This window comes from Cydia amplana, chromosome 25 (genome assembly GCF_948474715.1).
Source record: "Cydia amplana chromosome 25, ilCydAmpl1.1, whole genome shotgun sequence".
Taxonomy (NCBI): domain Eukaryota; kingdom Metazoa; phylum Arthropoda; class Insecta; order Lepidoptera; family Tortricidae; genus Cydia; species Cydia amplana.
Window position 1 is genome coordinate 6,166,681 of NC_086093.1, and position 22,584 is coordinate 6,189,264.

The 22,584-nt window shown below is 46.6% G+C and overlaps 2 protein-coding genes across 2 annotated transcripts in view; both read right to left on the bottom strand.

The window, feature by feature from the left end:
- On the bottom strand, positions 1 to 14,022 carry LOC134659426 (uncharacterized protein DDB_G0290685-like). The gene is made up of 6 exons (XM_063515069.1): positions 13,892 to 14,022; positions 13,328 to 13,440; positions 10,944 to 10,980; positions 9,059 to 9,363; positions 8,127 to 8,233; positions 1 to 507 (listed from the first exon to the last, which is right to left on the bottom strand). Exons 2-6 carry the CDS (start codon positions 13,383 to 13,385, stop codon positions 1 to 3), a joined length of 1,014 nt encoding a protein of 337 aa, XP_063371139.1. The 5' UTR covers positions 13,386 to 13,440; positions 13,892 to 14,022.
- Positions 13,417 to 22,584, bottom strand: part of LOC134659428 (trichohyalin-like) — a 26,771-nt gene continuing 17,603 nt past the window's right edge. Inside the window, exon 5 of the mRNA XM_063515070.1 lies at positions 13,417 to 13,440. Within this exon, the coding sequence (XP_063371140.1) occupies positions 13,417 to 13,440 (24 nt within the window). The remainder of the gene's footprint in view (positions 13,441 to 22,584) is intronic.

Genomic DNA, 22,584 nt, shown 5'->3' on the forward strand with positions numbered 1-22,584 from the left:
TTAATAATAATCATCATCATCGTCACCGCCATCACCCGAGTCTCCATCATACTCGGGCGCTGAAAAATCGCCTTCATCATAATTCTCCGGAGCTGAATCACCTTCGTAATTTTCAGGACCCGAGTTCTCACCATCATCATAATTCTCTGGCTCTGTATTGTCACCATCATAATTCTCTGGAGCTGAATTCTCGCCCTCATCATAATTCTCTGGCTCTGTATTGTCACCCTCATCATAATTCTCCGGTTCTGTATTGTCACCCTCATCATAATTCTCCGGTTCTGTATTGTCACCCTCATCATAATTCTCCGGTTCTGTATTGTCACCCTCATCATAATTCTCCGGTTCTGTATTGTCACCCTCATCATAATTCTCCGGTTCTGTATTGTCACCCTCATCATAATTCTCCGGTTCTGTATTGTCACCCTCATCATAATTCTCTGGTTCTTCATCGTAATCCTCCGACGGTGATTCTTCACCTTCATTGTATTCCGGATCATTCTCGTCCTGAAATTAAGTATGATCTTTATTGGGAGACAAAATATTGTCTTTTCTACCCTCGACGCATAGAGGGGTAATATAAGTTTGAACGCTGTGTGTGTCTATGGCACCTTAGTTCATTCCATTTATTTCATGCAAAAACCATGGTTATAAAAGGTGTTACATAAAGATTTGGATTTGTCGTTTTGGTACAAAACTGATGTATGGAGTGAGCATAGACTAGGAATCCTCTAGACGGAGTTTAGAGCAATTATTTCATGAAACCGATGCTGCCAAAAATACTGGGGTGCGGGGGACGAGGTGAGCGAGTCCCGTGCCGTGATTGGTCCGTTCAAAGCCACGGACGTCACACAAAAACACTTTGACTCGGAAATGGAGTAAAACTACCGTATATTTGTGGCAGAGGGGGTAGCGCTACTATGCTCAGTCTGGAGGATGTCTTGTCTGTGGGAGTGAGCACCCTATTCTACTAAATTCTCTTTGTCCAAGGCAGTATTTTTTCCACTTTTAAATTTATTCTGACTATTCTCAGCTTAAAATTTACCTTGGAGCCAACCTATCGCGTAAAATAATCCGCATTTCGTGTTTTTTTTTTGCGTTTTGAGGTAACCCCTTAGCGCCACTTGCACCATTCCACTAACCCGGGGTTAACCGGTTAAACCTGGAGACCATCGTTACCAGTACAATTTGACACTGGGTTAAAGGTTTAACCGCTTAAACCCGGGTTAGTGGGACGGTACAAGTGGGCCTTAGCATAAAGTAAGTATAGTATAGAGTAATCGGCCCATACAAGCCTCGCTTAGTTCCACAAAAATCCAAGAGATGTCACTCAGAGCACCATTGGGCCTAAATATATATTTGTGTTATTTCAAATCTTGCCAATTTTTAAATTAACATGTATAGTTCTAATTTATTTAGCATATTACAACAAAAACCTTTTAAAACATCCATTTACACATAGTAAATCGACGCAGAAAAAAATAAATAAATAATGGCATGAACTATTCTAAGCGCCATCTATCGCATTACTAGACAGTTAGTTTCTTGCCGTTGTAACACACTAAATAGCTCGATTGTTTGAGAAAGACTATCAATAGATGTCACTGTAGTAAATCCTCATACTTTATGATCATATCACAGACAACATATCAACATTATTAAGTAATAAATAATATAATTTTTCTCAAAAATGGACGGCAAAGTCGACGTTGCCGGTTAAAAAATAGGTCGCGAAGTGTGTAGTTTATGGTCATTCTAAAAATTAAAAAGTTAAAAACATTGCTGTCTCGATTTCGGGACTGCAATGTTGCATACAAATTCCATTATTAAACGAGTTCCAAACTTTTTAAAACTTTAAATGGCCATATCAAATGAAGGCATAGGTCCATTAAACAGCCGAACAGATGATCAGCACTTATTATTAATATAATGTTGGTACCGCGACTATTTAGGTGTCTCAAATACGTTGGCGTATTTTCAGCAGAAAAATACACTTCTATTTTTTTTAAAGGCGGCAAGCAAATCTTTTTAATGGTTTTACTTTTCTCTGTGAAAATTAGAACGTTGCTTCTGTAAAATATCTCTTGCACCATTTTTGAGAAAAGCACTATATATGACTCGGCTGGAAGGCTACTTGCTGGCTTCGGATTCAATTAAACGGACTCCCAAGGTCGTCCGTTTAAAACGAATCCTCAGCTTGCAAGTAGCTACTTCCGAACCTCGACAATAATGTACTATTGTTCTTAGAAACGTGATAATAATTAAAATATATTAAACCTACATGGTATCATCAGCCACACTGTTAAGTGTTAACTGTACCGATGTACAGTTAGGAGTGTTGCTGTTTGTATATTAATTTACTTAACCTTACGCATTACAAAATTGTCCTCATATAGCTATACATATATTTTAGGACAGTCTTACACTAATCGACCTACTTGGTAACAAAACATTGTAAATTCTTGAGTAGTTTGAATAGCAGGGCAGGTGACAAAAACTTGCTCAAAAGCATAGAAGGTAGCATCCTATAGAAGTGGTGTACGCGTGCCTCCGTGAGGGACAAAACATGTAAATTCGACCAATCATAGCGTCGCATTGCGCCGCTATGATTGGTCGAATTTATTTGTTATGGTGGGCAACAAATGAATTCGACCAATCACGGTGGTCAATTTACGGTGGGGAATAAAACAAGATGTGAGACTGTGACAAGGACAAACAATAATAGCGCTTTCGCTGCTACTCCTACTGAAAGATACATAAGACTATCCCGTTCTGTCAGTTATCCCCTGCTTCTATTCATGCTCAAAAGAGAAGAGACATCCGACATTTAAAAAAATATCCCTATATGTATGAGAGCAATAATACAATGTGTAAATGTAAATACATACATATCTTATATTTTATGATCATATCAAAGCTGGAAGTCCTAGGTTCGGATCCCCCTAAAAGTGTATTAATATGGTGTCCCATGGTGGTGGCCCATTTGTCCCCGCCGCCATACAAGAGGTGTGGACAGATGGGAATAGATATAGACCATTAATATATACACACACAATTAAAAAACAAATAAATGTCCTATGAGGATTTGAACCCAGGACCTCCTACTTCATAGCACATAGCAGAGCAGGGTCACTGTCACTACTGACTAGCTAGGAGGCCGTAGAAATAATATACAATTTATATATATTTAAATTAAGTACAGTCAGCGTCGTATAGTAGGTCGCATCCAAAGTATTCAAATAGTTCAGTACGCCATACAAATAATATGGTGTACCGAACTATTTGAATACTTTGGATGCTACCTACTATATGACGCTGACTGTACTTATATAACAATTAACAAATCAGACTGGCAGCCACAGTTTAATGGCTAATCTAGGATTAAAACTTTTTAGTGGCTTGCCATTATGTTCAAAACATTTAGCTTCATACCACATCAAATATTTAAGTTTACCGCCATTGCCCGCCAGCATTGAACAAATTGGTTGTTAGTGGGTAGACAAAATAAAGTCACTATCATGTTAAACATTGAATTTATTAATTGTATTTTATTATTTTTAAGAGAATCTTCATAGCATGTGTCTGTCCGTTGAAACAGGAATCAATCTCAACCATCTTCCACTCAAAATATTTTACTTGTGGTACAGTCGCCATCAGATATATCGGAGCGGCCAAGGCGCTCACAAATATCTGAACACGCCTCTATTGTCAGGGCGTTAGAGTGCGTGTTCAGATATTGTGAACACCTTGGCCGTTCCGATATATCTGATGGCGACTGTACAGAGATGCATTGACTATTTCATCTTCACTCTCTTGTTGCATACATTGTAACTTCTAGTGGCTAGAGGCTGGGTCCTGAAATCAGAAACATATTTTTTATATATAAAATGTAATAATATCACAATAAAGTTTAATACACATTGCCTTCACATTGGAGTCTGTTTGCAAACACTAACCATTGTATAGATTTAGACCAAGAAAAGTATGCAGCGATATTGATCGCCTGCGCAGTACATGTGTTATTTTAAATGTCAAACATCTTTGAAATTATGACGTACCTTTCTTCTTTCTTGCTCTAACTCTAAATACTTTGGAATCTTTTGCTTGCTCGGGTATCAATATTAGCATGGGGGGTTAAAATAAAACTTGACAATAGTTATTAGTGGGCAAGGGGGCAAAGCAGTTGTTTAACCGCTCATGCTAATGTTGATTCCAGGGCAAGCAGAAGATTTGAACTATGAGCGTAGCGAGTGGTTCGAGAAGTGGAATCTTGAGCGTTGTGAGAATTCAAGGCACGAGGGTTAAACAAACATTGCCACCTAATGAAACACAGAATTTATCACCATGCCAATGCAGGGAAAATACCAACTATAAAATACCAAAAAAATCAAATCCACATGAACATTATAAAGAATTTATAATTCAAAATCATCATTTAAAAGTAAATTCTACCAGCTAACATAAGGAAACTCAAAATTTAGATCTGATTACTTTGCCCCACATGTGGGATAAATCATAAATGCAATTTTCTCATTAGTATTTGAACAATCAAGGGGGCCTTTACCAGTTGGTGTGGTGATAATTTATTTAATTAACCTTTGTATTCAAAACAAACTTACCTGAAGTGTTAATTTTTTATCAATTTTATCATTTATTGGCAAACAGTAGACACTGTCAGATTAATATGTAGGTTTTACCATTAGTAGTGTTCCGTTACTACATCGGCAATTCACGTCATCATCACAGGTCTTTTCGTCTATTGCAGACGATTTATGCATTGCTGTTTAGACAACGGGTTTGGTGATTGTGGAGGCCGATGCGTGAGCGGCACGACCTCCCACATTTTGGGCACATGTCACGCTTAGCACAGTCTTTAAAGCGCCACATCGGTCTTCCAACTTTCCTTTTAGCATACCTACGCAACTGCACCAAGCAAGACACGTCTAGGTATTCTATTCACGTACTTGTACTATAGTTCAAATGAAGCTATAATATGAAATTAATAAGTTTGTATAAACAGAAACAAAGCAAAGGCAACCAACAAACGCGGTGCCGCTTTGTGGCGACTTGACTATTTGACAGTTTATTTTTAGTGTTGCCGTTGAAAGTTCTTTCTTGTCCCTAAATAGAGCTTTTATGATTTATTATTATACAATATTATTAGTTCAAATAAAATATGATATTCCAAAAGACTACAAATAATATTATATAGTACTTAAATTCCAAAATAATGATAATTATGCCTCAGTGTCCATTTCTGAGGGCCTACCGCGAACCACGTTCGACGTGTTGCCTCTCTGTCGCACTTGTAAATTCGTACGTAAGTGTGACAGGGAGGCAACACGTCGAACGTGGTTCGCGGTAGGCCCTCAGCTTTTTTAAGGAACAGGCGTATAACATTACCCTGAAGTAGGGGACTAATTTTAAAATAGCAATAATCATTACTTGATGCCGTTTTTGACGTTTCTGTGCACGCTGTTGTCTGTCTATACTTATAGGTCACATAATTAGTGATACAAACACCTGCCTGGTCAATATACGCAAAATTAGATATATTTATTCTAATTATAACAGAAAAAGTTTATTAAAACAAACATTAAATGTTTTTGTATAATAATTTCAGGTTTGATAGGTACGGGTTTTGCCATGGGAGAAGTTGAAAAGGAACGTTATGAAAACATATCTTTGTATGTATAGGTACTAAGATGGTACAAATCATGTACAAATCTGTTGCTTAAAAATAAAAGCACGACGCGACGTTGCCAAACTGCTATGAGTTACTGCGAAGCGAGTCCAGTTTAACTCGACAACGTCGCATCGTATTGTTACAATAGGGTATTTTCGTACTAGTCAAATCAGTTACTTTTTTATAGTTATTGCAATGCAACTTGTATCGTAAATTTTTAGAAGGCACGATAAGAGTGAATTGAGCATGAATTGAGGTATTTTATCTCATTAGGATCGAAAGAGCTCGTGAATTTGAGTACAAATAACACAAAAGTGGCAAAAAAGATCACAATAGAAAAAATGGCAAAAAATAGTAGTTTTCGATATAAGTGCGAGAAGTATGTCATTTTGCACGAGTACCGAGCTTTCGATTTTTCCGGAAATATACTGAGGGGCTACCGCCAAAACCGAAATTCGCAAATTGCGGGGATCTTTCTCTTTTACTCCAATGCAGGCGTAATTAGAGTGACAGAGAAAAATGCCCGCAATTTGCAAAATTCGATTTTCGCGGTTATAGCCCTGTCACTTACAACGGATGCCTTTGCTTTGATATCTGGTGGCGTTAAATTAACTCCAAAATCGTCTGAATCACTCATTTTTATTTAATAACTTATGCTTTCTTGGCAATTACTTACAAACATAAATCACTTTAAATGTTGAATAAAAAAGGCGGGAAGGGAATAAAAAAAGTTTTACTTTTAATTGCCATTTTTTCAATGTGGATTCTGTTGTCACTGTTGTCAGCATTATGCCAATTGAAGAGAAATTGTATTATTAAAATTAATAAAATTAATTTTCAGAACATATAATTATACATGGTCAACCAGATCTTGACAGTAGAAAAAGGCGGCAAATTTGAAAAATGTAGGCGCGAAAGGATATCGTCCCATAGAAAATTTGAATTTCGCGCCTTTATTTTACTGACAAGATTTGGTTGACCAGCTATATGTAAAAAAACATGAATCTTTTGTTATTTCATTATATTGATATATATCTAATTAATTACATTTATATTAAGTGTATAAAGTGTATTGTACGAACGTCAGCTTCATTCTGTCGCGCGTTGTTCAAGTAATACTATTGGGTCTCGAATAATACTCCTTTATGCCCAATCGCGCGTTGTTCAGGTGGGTCATTTATAAGCGGGTCTCGCATAATACTCATTTATTTAAAATGTATCAATCAGATTACTTTTTAGCACTAGTGTAAAAAAATCAAACTTTACGCACGATTTGCAGCTACAAAAACTAAACTTTTTGAGCAATTGGATTAAAAAAATATAAAGAAACGCTCAAGTACCAGTGGCATGGTGGCATATAGACGGACTTACGCCAGTAGTAATGTCTAATCCTTTTGCCATGCACCAATGGTAGCATGCGCAAAATTATTATGACAGGTATTTATTTTCAGCCGGTTTAAATAGTTTCGGCAAGACTTATGTAGCATTCTTATAATATATAAATATTATCATCACCACAGTATCGTTTTCCGAAATTACTTTATGGTTATACCGTTTGGCTACGCTATTTCTCTGTACCCTGCCTCTCCCTTCCCTCCCTGTACTCCTTAAGTGCCCGAACTCTCTTTACTCATACTGAAAGATACATAAGACTATCCTGTTCGGTCATTTCCTTCCACCCCTCATGCTTGATCCAGTTTTAAACTAGATTCATGATTTATTCAATACGCTATAAAGCGACATCTGTTGATTACTTCTAATCGTTGGCAACGACATATGTCTACTAACTTTCAATGAAGACGTATAGATGTCGTTAGGAATTCTATGATTTGGATGTGACACAGCGCCATCTTGTATCCATGATAGGCAACAGTGCTTTTTCAGTGACGCCATCTGGTAATGGTGCGCTTTTAGGCGGTCACATTTGAATGTATGGGATAGCAGCGTCTGTATATATGTAGTCTGTGGCCTTAGTATAGTTTGTAGCTTTCTAGTAGAGCCCGACGGTTAATCCTATTGTCTATTGTTAAGTAAAACCACACGTGCTACTTACCTGCAAAAAAGGGTCTTAATTATTCTATTTGGAACCTGAGCGCGGGCTAGTCCAACGCTCAAAAAACCAGTGTAGGTGCGCTCTCCGATAACGCGCCTTTGTAACGCATTTCGATGACACATTTTAGACTGGTTCTGTAGCGTTCGACTCGCCGGCACTCAGTATTTCGGTTACTGAGTTGACCGGACCACACACATTTATCCATTAGTCCATTTTGAATCTTATTGCAATTTCCATAGGAGTTGTAATTCAATTACCTGGGTAAAGTGAACGAACGATTTTGTATGCAGGTGGTTGTGGCACGTGGCACGTGCGGTTTTACTTAACAATAGACAATAGGATTAGCCGTCGGAATCTATTAGAAAGCTACAAACTATAATTACGTACATGCTCTTCGTTCTCGGTCGGAGAGTTCTCGCCTTCAACATAATTCTCGTCGTCGTGGCCCTCGTTCTCGGAGATGCCTTCGTGCTCTTCTTCCTCGTTTTCCGGCGCTGAACAATTTAAACACATGTTTAGTTTTATAAAATAGGTACTATTATTTAAAATAAGTTTTTGGCAAAAATTTCATTTTTGTTACACGCTTTTATCGCTGACTGTACTTTTCTTACGACAGACAACTAATACTCACCGAGACAATTCTAAAAACCCCTAACACAATTAGGTTGCGTTGTTTCGTCACAGAGTTCCTATGGCCACCTCCTGTCTCCATCATCAGATCAGCTCGATGGTACCATAATATTGCATTGTCACCCGACTTACATGTGTATGCAAAATTTCAGCTCAATCGGAAACCGGGAAGTGGATCAAATTTAACTTGCAAGATTCCATTACAATTTAGTTACATACAGGTCGACCTAATAAAAGCTTGTTAAAAATGTTTTTATTATAATTATTATTAACAAGCTTTTATTAGGACGACCTGTATGTAACTATGTAATGGAATCTAAGGTAACTAATTTAACCATCTTCCATGGATCGTAGCGTCATGAAAATTGGCAGCTGTATGTAGTTCTGATGACAATACAATAATATGGTACTGTCGAACTGATCTGATGATGGAGACAGGAGGTGGCCATAGGAACTCTGTGATGAAACAACGCAACCTAATTGTGTTAGGGGTTTTTAGAATTGACTCGATGAGTATTAGTTGTCTGTCGTAAGAAAAGTACAGTCGGCGATAAAAGCTTGTACCAAAAATTAAAATTTTGCCAAAAACTTTTTTTTATACAATTGTCGTACGAGTCTTAAGGGATGAAATTTCAACATATTTAACCCGAATATCATAACGGTGTAAAAAAAGACACGAGAATTCTCACCTTCATCGTAAATCTCCTCATTTTCTCGATCACTTTCCCCCGAATACCCCTCATAGTTCTCTTCATTCTCGGGTTCATTCTCGGGTTCTTCATACTCCGATTCCCCATTCCCGTCGCGGCCCGAGAACACATCGGAATCAAAGCCAGAGGGCGCCGACCCCGAGTCCGTGTCCATGGGTACGAGCATGTCGGAATCGGGTTCCAGTGAAGATTCTCGGCCGCGGTAGCTCGATTCGGAGTTAGATATCTCGCCTTGCAAGAAATCGCGGATAAAGTTCGGGTCAAAGAGGTAGTTTTGGTTTTCGCTGGAAGTTAAAAAAATCTATTAAAAATAAAATAAAATAAATATTGGGGGACATCTTACACAAATCAACCTAGTCCCAAACTAAGCTAAGCTTGTACTGTGGCATAGAGAAAAAATACATAGAGTGCTGACTCCATACATCAGTTTTAGTACCAAAAAGACTATTAGCATCTAGCATCGAGTAGCGGAACTGTCAGTACTGCTACTTGACAATAGATGTAGCCACCGACCGGAAAGTCTTATGCTGTTGAGATAAGACTTTCCGGTCGGTGCTACATCTATTGTCAAGTAGCAGTACTGATAGTTCCGCTACTCGATGCTAGATGTAGACACTGAAATTAATAGTCTGAACTGATGTATGGAGTGAGCACTCTATGTATTTTTTTCTCTATGACTGTGGGTACTAGGCGACGATATACATACTTATATACATAGAAAACATCCATGACTCCGGAGCAAATATTATATTAGTGTTCGGTTTCTTGGAGAAATTAACTTAAGCTCAAGAAGGCACTCTTGTTATTAACGAATTTCAGAAAAAACACGGTGTATGTATAGTGGCATAGAGAAATATAGTAAGACAAGAGTGCTCACTCCATACATCAGTTTAGACTATAAATTTCAGTGTCTAGTGTGTGTGTGTGTCTGTGTAGTAGCGGAACTATCAGTACTGCTAAGTAGCAGTACAGTGTCAAGTGACAATAGATGTAGCACCGACCGGAAAGTCTTATCTCAACAGCATAAGACTTTCCGGTCGGTGCTACATCTATTGTCAAGTAGCAGTACTGATAGTTCCGCTACTCGATGCTAGATGCTAATAGTCTTTTTGGTACTAAAACTGATGTATGGAGTGAGCAATCTATGTATTTTTTTCTCTATGATAGTGGTTAGCCCCTAGTTGGTAGATACTAGCGTATTATGTATGGTCGGGTAACTAGAGCAGGTATCATAAACAGAGCGAAACTTTGTGCCGATGACAGACGTATGACGTCAAGCTAAATACAGAGTGTTGTTATTAGAGATGCCACTATTCGGCAACTATTCGGTATTCGGCCTATTCGGCCACTTTGCTAAATATTTGGTATTCGGCCGAATGTTGCCTACTATTCGGCCGAATACCGAATATCTGTTGCACCTACTTAAAAAGAAAAATTGCACAATAAAAATAACCAAAAACGATGTAAGTAGGTAAGTATATTTAGAATGTGTTCTTGGAAAGTTGTTAAATACGAAGACCCTTTTTTGAGCATTTGTTGATTAAAAAACATTTCATTTTTATCATGCGTCTGGTTTGTTTGACTCTATTCATTAATGCTGTTCAACAAAAATATATCTTAGCTAACGTCATCTAACTTTGACTTGAGTTTTGTTAGCGATCAGTTTTCATGATAATTGTGACTCAATATGTTCGCATGTCATGCCGAATATTCGGTATTCGGCCGAGAGAGGGGCCGAATATTCGGTATTCGGCCAAAACCACTATTAAAAAACATCCTATATGCGACTTAACGTCATAATGACGTCACCAGCACCAGAGTTTCGCTCTCTGATCAATATGATCATAGTTATTGAAGGTCATACCGATTGGCCGTCGTTGTGGGTTCCTTAGCCTCCAGTTCTGAAAAAAAAAACTATATTTGAAAAAAAAAAAAAAATACCGGACAAGTGCGAGTCGGACTCGCCCACCGAGGGTTCCGTACAAATGACATTTTTAGTATTTGTTGTTATAACGGCAACAGAAATACATTTATTATAACACTTTAAACTCTCGCGTTTTGTACATGTGTACAAAACGCGATTAATTAAATATGCGTGTAATTAAATATGTATTTAATTACACAAACGGGTCTACCGCGATATAATTTCATTGTTTTTACCTTTAATTCCGACGTTTCAGCTGAGTTGCACCAGCTGTGGTCACGGAAAGACTGACGTCCCAACAAATGTCAACGGAGATATTAATAAAACACCACTAAACTACCCGAAATTAGTTTATAAAAATGTTCGGGGTAGACAAAGCGCAACCAGTATCTTCGGACCAGTGTACGGATACTGTGAGTGTTGCGTGTCGTGCCGTGGACAATAAACATTAAACTTTGAGGGGTAGCTGCAATTTCTTTGTCTACCCCGAACATTTTTATAAACTAATTTCGGGTAGTTTCGTGGTGTTTTATTAATATCTCCGTTAACATTTGTTGGGACGCATGGTATAATAATATACTCCGCCTGGTACTCTCTTCCGAGATTCGCGAATGACCTAACTGTCACTTGCCTACGTCATCATGCTGTTTACAGGTTCTCAAACTTTAAAATGTGGGAGAATTTTAACCAACGGTGAAAATTATTTTAACGGCATTAATTTTAAGTTATTCATGTAGAAACATAGTAAAATAAAACAAATCTATACTGCCTTTTTCACCCCTACTCTTACAGTTCCGAATAGAACAGCCAACCATTTTCGTAACAAAACATTAATTACCAAGCTTACGACGTGAAAAGTTTGGAAAACACTGCGACTGCTGACACTGAGCGAGAAGGAAATAACAATTAACACGCGTTCGACAAGGATGACGGTCAGGGACAAAATGGCGGATTGTCAAATGTGACAGCGCTATCCTGTGTTGCCAGTAGTGTAAACAGAATTACCCGAACGTCTGAAATTTCTTTCGTGAATCGGAAGATATTGCTAACGAATAATTAAAAATGACGTGTTATTGTAAAATTTAAGATAAAATACAAATAAATGAAAATTATAAAATTATAAAGAAATATTTTAACTTATTAACCATAGATATAATGTACCCATGTAACATGTTATGTTGAAATAAAGTGGCAATGTTATTGTGACGTAGGCAAGTGACACTCTGGGAAGAGAAGACCATGTTTTATTAGACCATGTTGGGACGTCAGTCTTTCCGTGACCACAGCTGGTGCAACGCAGCTGAAACGTCGGAATTAAAGGTAAAAACAATGAAATTATATCGCGATAGACCCGTTTGTGTAATTAAATATGAATACATTTTTTTCAATATTTAACAGTTAATTTCAATATTTAACAAATTAACACATATCAGTGAAAGAATAAGGATCAAAGTCTAATGGCGTTCTAACAGTTTTGATCTTTTGTCAAAAGATGGCGGTGAATTTACTTTGACAATCCGCCTCTATTTCAAATTCTCTTTGATAATATAATCTTCTTCCTCGCGTTGTCCCGGCATTTTGGCCACGGCTCATGGGAGCCTGGGGTCCGCTTGGCAACTAATGCCAGGAATTGGCGTAGGCACTAGTAGTTTTTACCCACCCAGAGGGTAAACTAGGCCTTATTGGGATGTCCGGTTTCCTCACGATGTTTTCCTTCACCGAAAAGCGACTGGTAAATATCAAATGATATTTCGTACATAAGTTCCGAAAAACTGATTGGTACGAGCCGGGGTTTGAACCCGCGACCTTCGGATTGCAAGTCGCACGCTCTTACCGCTAGGCCACCAGCGCACCTATGATATTGATAATACAGGGTTATTTTTGGACCGTTAGCCATATTGTGCGAGGTGATTAGGTAGGCTAGGCCACACTGAACAACTTTTTCTATGGGACCAACTCCGAAATCACAAAATTTTTTTTTACCGTTTCATACATTTTGGTCGAGTGGATGTCGACGTTTTCTATGGGAAGGCCAAATTTTTTTTGGGATTTCGGGGTTGGTCCCATAGAAAAAGTTTTTCAGTATGACCTACCTAATCACGTCGCACAATATGGCTAACGGTCCAAAAATGACCCTGTATAATATCTTCACTCATCAGTTAGATCTTTAAAACTACAAAACGGAATTTGATGCGGTTTTTTTTAATAGATAGAGATATTCAAGAGGAAGGTTTATGTTTAATTTGTTAACTCGTGCGAAGCCGGGGCGGGTCGCTAGTTGATAATATAATATCTTTGGTATTATGGAGTAGACTAGAACATACCGTCCCTGGCTTTGACCAGCTCCTGACGTTTTTTCTTAGCGTCCGCGGAGTCCGCCATTTTGTCGACCAGCGAGTCTAGCACTATACTTCTACACTCCGAAGTTATGGCCGCTCTGGAAAAAAAAAACATGTTACACGTTATTAACACACACATACACATTATCGGACAGACACACAAGTGATCCTATAAAGTATAAGGGTTCCGTTTTTGAAGTGAAAACTTCTTTAGCGGCGCTGTGCACTTTTTGAGGTGGGGAAAAAATGTTAAACTCGCGACAGATCACGTCGAAGTGATCGAAAAACGGTTGCGATGTCATTGAGTTTTTCTTTATTGATTTAAATGCCATCTAGTGAGTTTGCGATCTAACTGGTATTATAACTCGAGTACTAACAGTGATGTGCTTAGGGGTTTCAAGTAATGCGACGAAATAACGCTAGATGGCGTTAACCTCAATTATACAGACATTTTGCACTAGTCATTGAGTTTTCACTTCTGCCGGCACTCCCGGAGTGCAACCCGTTGTTTTTTTTTTACTTTTGAGGTATATGCGACCCCATTATTACCTGCAGATGGGGCACTCCCTCTTATTGGCGGTCCACTTGCGGATGCAGTAGCGGCAGAAGCTGTGCGAGCAGCCGAGGGTGGTGGCGCGCACGAACAGCTCCGAGCATATGCTGCACTGCAGCTCGGCCTCCACGTCCAACTTGGACTCGGAACTGGTGCTCGGGGAGACCTGGACACACTAACATTACCTGCAGATGGGACACTCCTTCTTATTGGCGGTCCACTTGCGGATGCAGTAGCGGCAGAAGCTGTGCGAGCAGCCGAGGGTGGTGGCGCGCACGAACAGCTCCGAGCATATGCTGCACTGCAGCTCGGCCTCCACGTCCAACTTGGACTCGGAACTGGTGCTCGGGGAGACCTGGACACACTAACATTACCTGCAGATGGGACACTCCTTCTTATTGGCGGTCCACTTGCGGATGCAGTAGCGGCAGAAGCTGTGCGAGCAGCCGAGGGTGGTGGCGCGCACGAACAGCTCCGAGCATATGCTGCACTGCAGCTCGGCCTCCACGTCCAACTTGGACTCGGAACTGGTGCTCGGGGAGACCTGGACACACTAACATTACCTGCAGATGGGACACTCCTTCTTATTGGCGGTCCACTTGCGGATGCAGTAGCGGCAGAAGCTGTGCGAGCAGCCGAGGGTGGTGGCGCGCACGAACAGCTCCGAGCATATGCTGCACTGCAGCTCGGCCTCCACGTCCAACTTGGACTCGGAACTGGTGCTCGGGGAGACCTGGACACACTAACATTACCTGCAGATGGGACACTCCTTCTTATTGGCGGTCCACTTGCGGATGCAGTAGCGGCAGAAGCTGTGCGAGCAGCCGAGGGTGGTGGCGCGCACGAACAGCTCCGAGCATATGCTGCACTGCAGCTCGGCCTCCACGTCCAACTTGGACTCGGAACTGGTGCTCGGGGAGACCTGGACACACTAACATTACCTGCAGATGGGACACTCCTTCTTATTGGCGGTCCACTTGCGGATGCAGTAGCGGCAGAAGCTGTGCGAGCAGCCGAGGGTGGTGGCGCGCACGAACAGCTCCGAGCATATGCTGCACTGCAGCTCGGCCTCCACGTCCAACTTGGACTCGGAACTGGTGCTCGGGGAGACCTGGACACACTAACATTACCTGCAGATGGGACACTCCTTCTTATTGGCGGTCCACTTGCGGATGCAGTAGCGGCAGAAGCTGTGCGAGCAGCCGAGGGTGGTGGCGCGCACGAACAGCTCCGAGCATATGCTGCACTGCAGCTCGGCCTCCACGTCCAACTTGGACTCGGAACTGGTGCTCGGGGAGACCTGGACACACTAACATTACCTGCAGATGGGACACTCCTTCTTATTGGCGGTCCACTTGCGGATGCAGTAGCGGCAGAAGCTGTGCGAGCAGCCGAGGGTGGTGGCGCGCACGAACAGCTCCGAGCATATGCTGCACTGCAGCTCGGCCTCCACGTCCAACTTGGACTCGGAACTGGTGCTCGGGGAGACCTGGACACACTAACATTACCTGCAGATGGGACACTCCTTCTTATTGGCGGTCCACTTGCGGATGCAGTAGCGGCAGAAGCTGTGCGAGCAGCCGAGGGTGGTGGCGCGCACGAACAGCTCCGAGCATATGCTGCACTGCAGCTCGGCCTCCACGTCCAACTTGGACTCGGAACTGGTGCTCGGGGAGACCTGGACACACTAACATTACCTGCAGATGGGGCACTCCCTCTTATTGGCGGTCCACTTGCGGATGCAGTAGCGGCAGAAGCTGTGCGAGCAGCCGAGGGTGGTGGCGCGCACGAACAGCTCCGAGCATATGCTGCACTGCAGCTCGGCCTCCACGTCCAACTTGGACTCGGAACTGGTGCTCGGGGAGACCTGGACACACTAACATTACCTGCAGATGGGACACTCCTTCTTATTGGCGGTCCACTTGCGGATGCAGTAGCGGCAGAAGCTGTGCGAGCAGCCGAGGGTGGTGGCGCGCACGAACAGCTCCGAGCATATGCTGCACTGCAGCTCGGCCTCCACGTCCAACTTGGACTCGGAACTGGTGCTCGGGGAGACCTGGACACACTAACATTACCTGCAGATGGGACACTCCTTCTTATTGGCGGTCCACTTGCGGATGCAGTAGCGGCAGAAGCTGTGCGAGCAGCCGAGGGTGGTGGCGCGCACGAACAGCTCCGAGCATATGCTGCACTGCAGCTCGGCCTCCACGTCCAACTTGGACTCGGAACTGGTGCTCGGGGAGACCTGGACACACTAACATTACCTGCAGATGGGACACTCCTTCTTATTGGCGGTCCACTTGCGGATGCAGTAGCGGCAGAAGCTGTGCGAGCAGCCGAGGGTGGTGGCGCGCACGAACAGCTCCGAGCATATGCTGCACTGCAGCTCGGCCTCCACGTCCAACTTGGACTCGGAACTGGTGCTCGGGGAGACCTGGACACACTAACATTACCTGCAGATGGGACACTCCTTCTTATTGGCGGTCCACTTGCGGATGCAGTAGCGGCAGAAGCTGTGCGAGCAGCCGAGGGTGGTGGCGCGCACGAACAGCTCCGAGCATATGCTGCACTGCAGCTCGGCCTCCACGTCCAACTTGGACTCGGAACTGGTGCTCGGGGAGACCTGGACACACTAACATTACCTGCAGATGGGACACTCCTTCTTATTGGCGGTCCACTTGCGGATGCAGTAGCGGCAGAAGCTGTGCGAGCAGCCGAGGGTGGTGGCGCGCACGAACAGCTCCGAGCATATGCTGCACTGCAGCTCGGCCTCCACGTCCAACTTGGACTCGGAACTGGTGCTCGGGGAGACCTGGACACACTAACATTACCTGCAGATGGGACACTCCTTCTTATTGGCGGTCCACTTGCGGATGCAGTAGCGGCAGAAGCTGTGCGAGCAGCCGAGGGTGGTGGCGCGCACGAACAGCTCCGAGCATATGCTGCACTGCAGCTCGGCCTCCACGTCCAACTTGGACTCGGAACTGGTGCTCGGGGAGACCTGGACACACTAACATTACCTGCAGATGGGACACTCCTTCTTATTGGCGGTCCACTTGCGGATGCAGTAGCGGCAGAAGCTGTGCGAGCAGCCGAGGGTGGTGGCGCGCACGAACAGCTCCGAGCATATGCTGCACTGCAGCTCGGCCTCCACGTCCAACTTGGACTCGGAACTGGTGCTCGGGGAGACCTGGACACACTAACATTACCTGCAGATGGGACACTCCTTCTTATTGGCGGTCCACTTGCGGATGCAGTAGCGGCAGAAGCTGTGCGAGCAGCCGAGGGTGGTGGCGCGCACGAACAGCTCCGAGCATATGCTGCACTGCAGCTCGGCCTCCACGTCCAACTTGGACTCGGAACTGGTGCTCGGGGAGACCTGGACACACTAACATTACCTGCAGATGGGACACTCCTTCTTATTGGCGGTCCACTTGCGGATGCAGTAGCGGCAGAAGCTGTGCGAGCAGCCGAGGGTGGTGGCGCGCACGAACAGCTCCGAGCATATGCTGCACTGCAGCTCGGCCTCCACGTCCAACTTGGACTCGGAACTGGTGCTCGGGGAGACCTGGACACACTAACATTACCTGCAGATGGGACACTCCTTCTTATTGGCGGTCCACTTGCGGATGCAGTAGCGGCAGAAGCTGTGCGAGCAGCCGAGGGTGGTGGCGCGCACGAACAGCTCCGAGCATATGCTGCACTGCAGCTCGGCCTCCACGTCCAACTTGGACTCGGAACTGGTGCTCGGGGAGACCTTCACACACTAACATTACCTGCAGATGGGACACTCCTTCTTATTGGCGGTCCACTTGCGGATGCAGTAGCGGCAGAAGCTGTGCGAGCAGCCGAGGGTGGTGGCGCGCACGAACAGCTCCGAGCATATGCTGCACTGCAGCTCGGCCTCCACGTCCAACTTGGACTCGGAACTGGTGCTCGGGGAGACCTTCACACACTAACATTACCTGCAGATGGGACACTCCTTCTTATTGGCGGTCCACTTGCGGATGCAGTAGCGGCAGAAGCTGTGCGAGCAGCCGAGGGTGGTGGCGCGCACGAACAGCTCCGAGCATATGCTGCACTGCAGCTCGGCCTCCACGTCCAACTTGGACTCGGAACTGGTGCTCGGGGAGACCTTCACACACTAACATTACCTGCAGATGGGACACTCCTTCTTATTGGCGGTCCACTTGCGGATGCAGTAGCGGCAGAAGCTGTGCGAGCAGCCGAGGGTGGTGGCGCGCACGAACAGCTCCGAGCATATGCTGCACTGCAGCTCGGCCTCCACGTCCAACTTGGACTCGGAACTGGTGCTCGGGGAGACCTTCACACACTAACATTACCTGCAGATGGGACACTCCTTCTTATTGGCGGTCCACTTGCGGATGCAGTAGCGGCAGAAGCTGTGCGAGCAGCCGAGGGTGGTGGCGCGCACGAACAGCTCCGAGCATATGCTGCACTGCAGCTCGGCCTCCACGTCCAACTTGGACTCGGAACTGGTGCTCGGGGAGACCTTCACACACTAACATTACCTGCAGATGGGACACTCCTTCTTATTGGCGGTCCACTTGCGGATGCAGTAGCGGCAGAAGCTGTGCGAGCAGCCGAGGGTGGTGGCGCGCACGAACAGCTCCGAGCATATGCTGCACTGCAGCTCGGCCTCCACGTCCAACTTGGACTCGGAACTGGTGCTCGGGGAGACCTGGACACACTAACATTACCTGCAGATGGGACACTCCTTCTTATTGGCGGTCCACTTGCGGATGCAGTAGCGGCAGAAGCTGTGCGAGCAGCCGAGGGTGGTGGCGCGCACGAACAGCTCCGAGCATATGCTGCACTGCAGCTCGGCCTCCACGTCCAACTTGGACTCGGAACTGGTGCTCGGGGAGACCTGGACACACTAACATTACCTGCAGATGGGACACTCCTTCTTATTGGCGGTCCACTTGCGGATGCAGTAGCGGCAGAAGCTGTGCGAGCAGCCGAGGGTGGTGGCGCGCACGAACAGCTCCGAGCATATGCTGCACTGCAGCTCGGCCTCCACGTCCAACTTGGACTCGGAACTGGTGCTCGGGGAGACCTGGACACACTAACATTACCTGCAGATGGGACACTCCTTCTTATTGGCGGTCCACTTGCGGATGCAGTAGCGGCAGAAGCTGTGCGAGCAGCCGAGGGTGGTGGCGCGCACGAACAGCTCCGAGCATATGCTGCACTGCAGCTCGGCCTCCACGTCCAACTTGGACTCGGAACTGGTGCTCGGGGAGACCTGGACACACTAACATTACCTGCAGATGGGACACTCCTTCTTATTGGCGGTCCACTTGCGGATGCAGTAGCGGCAGAAGCTGTGCGAGCAGCCGAGGGTGGTGGCGCGCACGAACAGCTCCGAGCATATGCTGCACTGCAGCTCGGCCTCCACGTCCAACTTGGACTCGGAACTGGTGCTCGGGGAGACCTGGACACACTAACATTACCTGCAGATGGGACACTCCTTCTTATTGGCGGTCCACTTGCGGATGCAGTAGCGGCAGAAGCTGTGCGAGCAGCCGAGGGTGGTGGCGCGCACGAACAGCTCCGAGCATATGCTGCACTGCAGCTCGGCCTCCACGTCCAACTTGGACTCGGAACTGGTGCTCGGGGAGACCTGGACACACTAACATTACCTGCAGATGGGACACTCCTTCTTATTGGCGGTCCACTTGCGGATGCAGTAGCGGCAGAAGCTGTGCGAGCAGCCGAGGGTGGTGGCGCGCACGAACAGCTCCGAGCATATGCTGCACTGCAGCTCGGCCTCCACGTCCAACTTGGACTCGGAACTGGTGCTCGGGGAGACCTGGACACACTAACATTACCTGCAGATGGGACACTCCTTCTTATTGGCGGTCCACTTGCGGATGCAGTAGCGGCAGAAGCTGTGCGAGCAGCCGAGGGTGGTGGCGCGCACGAACAGCTCCGAGCATATGCTGCACTGCAGCTCGGCCTCCACGTCCAACTTGGACTCGGAACTGGTGCTCGGGGAGACCTGGACACACTAACATTACCTGCAGATGGGACACTCCTTCTTATTGGCGGTCCACTTGCGGATGCAGTAGCGGCAGAAGCTGTGCGAGCAGCCGAGGGTGGTGGCGCGCACGAACAGCTCCGAGCATATGCTGCACTGCAGCTCGGCCTCCACGTCCAACTTGGACTCGGAACTGGTGCTCGGGGAGACCTGGACACACTAACATTACCTGCAGATGGGACACTCCTTCTTATTGGCGGTCCACTTGCGGATGCAGTAGCGGCAGAAGCTGTGCGAGCAGCCGAGGGTGGTGGCGCGCACGAACAGCTCCGAGCATATGCTGCACTGCAGCTCGGCCTCCACGTCCAACTTGGACTCGGAACTGGTGCTCGGGGAGACCTGGACACACTAACATTACCTGCAGATGGGACACTCCTTCTTATTGGCGGTCCACTTGCGGATGCAGTAGCGGCAGAAGCTGTGCGAGCAGCCGAGGGTGGTGGCGCGCACGAACAGCTCCGAGCATATGCTGCACTGCAGCTCGGCCTCCACGTCCAACTTGGACTCGGAACTGGTGCTCGGGGAGACCTGGACACACTAACATTACCTGCAGATGGGACACTCCTTCTTATTGGCGGTCCACTTGCGGATGCAGTAGCGGCAGAAGCTGTGCGAGCAGCCGAGGGTGGTGGCGCGCACGAACAGCTCCGAGCATATGCTGCACTGCAGCTCGGCCTCCACGTCCAACTTGGACTCGGAACTGGTGCTCGGGGAGACCTGGACACACTAACATTACCTGCAGATGGGACACTCCTTCTTATTGGCGGTCCACTTGCGGATGCAGTAGCGGCAGAAGCTGTGCGAGCAGCCGAGGGTGGTGGCGCGCACGAACAGCTCCGAGCATATGCTGCACTGCAGCTCGGCCTCCACGTCCAACTTGGACTCGGAACTGGTGCTCGGGGAGACCTGGACACACTAACATTACCTGCAGATGGGACACTCCTTCTTATTGGCGGTCCACTTGCGGATGCAGTAGCGGCAGAAGCTGTGCGAGCAGCCGAGGGTGGTGGCGCGCACGAACAGCTCCGAGCATATGCTGCACTGCAGCTCGGCCTCCACGTCCAACTTGGACTCGGAACTGGTGCTCGGGGAGACCTGGACACACTAACATTACCTGCAGATGGGACACTCCTTCTTATTGGCGGTCCACTTGCGGATGCAGTAGCGGCAGAAGCTGTGCGAGCAGCCGAGGGTGGTGGCGCGCACGAACAGCTCCGAGCATATGCTGCACTGCAGCTCGGCCTCCACGTCCAACTTGGACTCGGAACTGGTGCTCGGGGAGACCTGGACACACTAACATTACCTGCAGATGGGACACTCCTTCTTATTGGCGGTCCACTTGCGGATGCAGTAGCGGCAGAAGCTGTGCGAGCAGCCGAGGGTGGTGGCGCGCACGAACAGCTCCGAGCATATGCTGCACTGCAGCTCGGCCTCCACGTCCAACTTGGACTCGGAACTGGTGCTCGGGGAGACCTGGACACACTAACATTACCTGCAGATGGGACACTCCTTCTTATTGGCGGTCCACTTGCGGATGCAGTAGCGGCAGAAGCTGTGCGAGCAGCCGAGGGTGGTGGCGCGCACGAACAGCTCCGAGCATATGCTGCACTGCAGCTCGGCCTCCACGTCCAACTTGGACTCGGAACTGGTGCTCGGGGAGACCTGGACACACTAACATTACCTGCAGATGGGACACTCCTTCTTATTGGCGGTCCACTTGCGGATGCAGTAGCGGCAGAAGCTGTGCGAGCAGCCGAGGGTGGTGGCGCGCACGAACAGCTCCGAGCATATGCTGCACTGCAGCTCGGCCTCCACGTCCAACTTGGACTCGGAACTGGTGCTCGGGGAGACCTGGACACACTAACATTACCTGCAGATGGGACACTCCTTCTTATTGGCGGTCCACTTGCGGATGCAGTAGCGGCAGAAGCTGTGCGAGCAGCCGAGGGTGGTGGCGCGCACGAACAGCTCCGAGCATATGCTGCACTGCAGCTCGGCCTCCACGTCCAACTTGGACTCGGAACTGGTGCTCGGGGAGACCTGGACACACTAACATTACCTGCAGATGGGACACTCCTTCTTATTGGCGGTCCACTTGCGGATGCAGTAGCGGCAGAAGCTGTGCGAGCAGCCGAGGGTGGTGGCGCGCACGAACAGCTCCGAGCATATGCTGCACTGCAGCTCGGCCTCCACGTCCAACTTGGACTCGGAACTGGTGCTCGGGGAGACCTGGACACACTAACATTACCTGCAGATGGGACACTCCTTCTTATTGGCGGTCCACTTGCGGATGCAGTAGCGGCAGAAGCTGTGCGAGCAGCCGAGGGTGGTGGCGCGCACGAACAGCTCCGAGCATATGCTGCACTGCAGCTCGGCCTCCACGTCCAACTTGGACTCGGAACTGGTGCTCGGGGAGACCTGGACACACTAACATTACCTGCAGATGGGACACTCCTTCTTATTGGCGGTCCACTTGCGGATGCAGTAGCGGCAGAAGCTGTGCGAGCAGCCGAGGGTGGTGGCGCGCACGAACAGCTCCGAGCATATGCTGCACTGCAGCTCGGCCTCCACGTCCAACTTGGACTCGGAACTGGTGCTCGGGGAGACCTGGACACACTAACATTA